The following is a 4,129-nucleotide window of genomic DNA, read 5'->3' as shown; positions in this document are numbered from 1 at the left end:
AACAAGATTAAGTAGATTTTCCTTTTCAAATTATAAGCAACACATGCGTATACAAGATTAGCACTTGCGCATGAAACTATACCCGAGAAGAAACAAACACAACTAAAAAGTAGCACCACACTAGATTGTACATGGATTAACAATATTTCTCACCTAAGGTGGTCTCCACAAGGATCATTAGTTCCTCTTTAGACCATTAAAGCTTTTATAGATCTTGGAACAATACAAGCATTTATAAAACTTCTAGACATATCCAAATTTGTGAACAATGCTTTTAGAATGAAGACATTTGGATCCACCAATTTAGTTTATTTTCGGGCTTTTAGAACGATATTATCTTGTAGTACTTGTATTTTTCTTTTTAAATCAAATTACCTTCAACATTATATTGTATTGTAAGCTTGCTCAACTAAATTATAATTTCATGGTCAAAGTACTAACGATTATAACTGCAGTCAAAAGGGAGTTATCAATTTTTATTAGGGAAATGTAATTGCTCCTTCCATGAAAAGATAAAGAATAGTGGTGAAGATAAAGAATAGTAGGCGTTTCACGAAATGTAATTGCTCCTTCCATGTGGAGTTGTCAAAATGTAGAGTTCTTTTGGTAAGGTGAGGTGACATTACAATCTAACAAAGTGAGATATCGTGTAGAAATGGCAGAGCAACAGATCGGAGTAGGCTTTGGAAAACAAGTGCATAGGTAGGCAGTGATGATGGACACAATAAGGGGTTGAGAAAAATCAAAGCTATAGTGGTTGTTATGATTGTAGAGAGAAAGTTGTTGAGAGAATTTTAGAATGGTTAGTTTTTCAAAAGTCTCTCATCAAACGAGACTCAAACTTCAATTTATAAGCCTTGAAAAAGGAAGTTATGAAGAGAAGGTAGGCATAAATGTGCTAAAATGGTAAGAAGTGAGATTGAAATTGGTTACTTGTACATTAGAAAATAGAAAGTAACTTAAATAGACAATAAGTATAACAACATTAATGAAAGTTGCACCCACTTGAAGTACTTTAGCAAGAAAGGCCTTTTAAGTGTCAGTGCAACGGTTGTTCATTAAAGAAATAAGGAGAAAACATATTAACGTATGTTCATTAATAGTTTCTATATTTGAGCTTCCAAGTTATGCTCTCCACGACATCCCAAAACTGAAATAATTTAGGAATCCTGCTAATCTTCCAAGGTTATTCCAAGAAAGTAAAGTCGGTTCCTAACATGGAGTTGTTCCCAACTAGGTCGCTCCCAAAGATACTCATGCAAGGAATAATATTTTGCGGAACTACTATTGATTAGACCGTTAATAACAAAAAAAACAAGTATCTACATTTTTTAAGCTTTTTGATAACTAATTACTACCCTGTTAATATATAGGACCATGCAAGCCAGAAAAAGCTCTGCGATTCCATACAATTTTTAACTTACAGCAATAGGAATTCCATAAATTATGGAAGCTGATGTTTTACGAGGGGAATACATATATACAGACAGAAAAAAGGAGGCGTTACACTCTAACATCTGGTGCTTCACTTGCCTTCACAAACCGACCTTTGAATCTCTTTCTGGTATCAGCCCTGGTCTTCCTCGACTCATAGCGTATTTGCTTATCATATCTGTCCATGTTATGTTTTACCACATCAATTGAAATATAAAACAAAATAATACCAAAGTAAAAAGACCTGGTCCTACTCTACCTTCTATGTTTCTTCTTCTCCTTGTAGCGTAACATGGCATTGTCTCTATTTTGTGCCAAAGGTTCTATGTCAACGTTTGGTTTTGCCTCATAATTCATTACCTCACTACCGCCTACAATAGGATGCTCCATCACTTGGACATATCTGGTGCTATCACATATTGGGGTCTCAAGACTCTCAACCACATTGTTGCTCTCTTCGGTTGTCGGTTTGTTGCTCGAGAATGCTTCATTGCAGGTATTCTGCAGTGTTCATAATCAGCCATTAGATCTATACAACAGTTTCCAAAGTTGAAGCAATACAAAACACAGAGGCAAGTAATATAACATATCATATGGTTCAGATGACAATTATGAACCTTATCAACAAAGTTAAACATTACTAAGAACAACTTACATTTCTAAAAAAGGACCATCCCTTAACAAAACCTGCATCTTCTGCACCAGATTCTTCACAATCTTTTGACCTTTCTGATTGAAAATCCCATATCTGAAAAGACACGTGTCACTTGAGTTTGTGACAAAGAATGATTTTGATGATTACCACGCACGTTAAACATGCTTGAACATAAAGGTTTTGTCTTTTTTTTTTACTGTGAATCTGCAAATTATTAAGGTTCATAAGTTTCATTATGCATGAAGATGCTACTGCCTATGAAAGTAATATTAGGGTAAAAGTTTAATATCGACCATTGAAAGTGGCCAGGTCAAATCAGCATTTATTAATTCATAATGTGGAACCCCTTTAGCTGCTGAGCTGACTGAGCAATGCAATTCAACTTTAGCGGCACAGCATGATCACAAAGAGCCAATCAAACCAAGGCCAGGATCCTTGGTATTAATAAGATTGGTTAGCCTATAAGATCAAGTATGACCTCAAAATACTGTGATATACATACAAAAAATCACTTAAAAAAAAACAGCTGAGAAAGACTATAAAACTACACAAACAACAGTAATTAGTAAATGACAGAGACAATCTTGATAAATTGGCATTATTGGTGGTTTAATGTGAGATTTATTCCTTTTAGCAACTTGCATAAAAATATCATGTACAACACAAAAATCAACTTTACTTAAAAAAGGAAGTAGGTAATTTGATTAAATTAGTGAAATAATGTATATTTGATACATACCTGGGAAGGTAAATAAGAAGACTTACAGTCCCACACAAGCTCTCCTTCAGCAACATAATCATTTTGTCTCAAGACATCATCGCTTTGAAACGTTAGCAAAGAGGTGAATGGGGTTTGCTGCTGCAGTTGTTCTTCATCATACCCATTTTCCACTTCAAAACTGGCAAAATTCTCTTGCTCAGCACTTGTAATAGGCGGTGTCCCTGGTCCCAATTCAGCCCCATCACCACTTCCTCTCACCAAACCCCTCTTCCCCATATCAACCAGTTGCCTATACACCTCATGGTCCAGCTTAACAGAGCTAATCAAAGCAGAGGAAACACAAGAATTCTCTTCGTCAGGGACCATAAAATCTTCCAGATTCATTAGTTCTCGCTCGTATAAAGAAAACCCAGGGATCAAGTTCATCAAATCTTTTGGCTTTAAGTCAAAACCAAAAAGAGAAGCAAGTTCAACCACCGAAGGACGACCTGAAAAACCTTCAACAGGAGCACGCTCGTGCATGGCCGAAACACAGGAGCTGCTGCTGCTGCTGCTGCTGTTGTTGTTGTTATGTGAGCTCCAATCACAGTCATGGCAGAGCATAAGGTAATCGATGGAGCAAAGAAAAGAAGCTGGTTTGGCTTTGCAGCCGTCACAGATCTGTGAACGAACATGCTTAAGAGAGAGGGCATTGGCGGAGTGGACCTGTTGGTCACAGAACAAACAGAGCCTTGCAGAGTCAGCGCTGCAATACAGAACAGCTGGCTTTGATTTGCAGAAGTGACATAAGGACATGGTAGATCTTCTTGGCTTTGGTTTCGGAACCCTACTCATCATCATTAGTTAATACAAAATGCAGCTTTTGAAGGAAAAGTTGAGATCTTGGAATTTTGAAGAAACAAGGAAAACGTGAGGAGTAGATAATAAAAGTGAAAAGTGAGAGAAGTAGAGCTAAGGGCACAGAGTATCCTTTAGTGTACGGATAAAGATTCTTTAAAGTAAAATGGTATTTATATAAATTGCAAGAACATGATAAGCATGGGAGGAGGGAAGGATAGGGTGACAAGTGGGGGTCCACTTTCGATAAATATCATCACTTTTTCTGCTTAGCTGGCCTGAAAGTGTCCCTCCCCATGTTTGATGCCAAATTGGCTTTCGGATGAGATCAAAACCTCTTTCTTGGGCCATCAGTGTAGGTTCAACACTTGTCGTATGATTAAAATTTAGACACATAAAATTAATTTAATTCTGTCAATCGGTAAGTTAATTAATTTAATACTGTTGAAGATTAATTAATAGTTATTTGGAAGTTCGATATT

At 36.5% G+C, this 4,129-nt stretch overlaps 1 protein-coding gene across 1 annotated transcript; it reads right to left on the bottom strand.

The window, feature by feature from the left end:
* Positions 1-1,271: 1,271 nt before the first annotated feature.
* Positions 1,272-3,822, bottom strand: LOC108459463 (zinc finger protein CONSTANS-LIKE 14-like). The gene is made up of 4 exons (XM_017758835.2): positions 2,829-3,822; positions 2,090-2,182; positions 1,694-1,935; positions 1,272-1,612 (listed from the first exon to the last, which is right to left on the bottom strand). The coding sequence occupies exons 1-4, from the start codon at positions 3,648-3,650 to the stop codon at positions 1,504-1,506; spliced, it is 1,266 nt and encodes a 421-aa protein (XP_017614324.1). The 5' UTR covers positions 3,651-3,822; the 3' UTR covers positions 1,272-1,503.
* Between the last annotated feature and the right edge of the window lie 307 nt (positions 3,823-4,129).

Source organism: Gossypium arboreum, chromosome 4, assembly GCF_025698485.1.
Source record: "Gossypium arboreum isolate Shixiya-1 chromosome 4, ASM2569848v2, whole genome shotgun sequence".
Taxonomy (NCBI): Eukaryota; Viridiplantae; Streptophyta; class Magnoliopsida; order Malvales; family Malvaceae; genus Gossypium; species Gossypium arboreum.
This window is presented reverse-complemented; position numbering and strand designations above follow the sequence as displayed.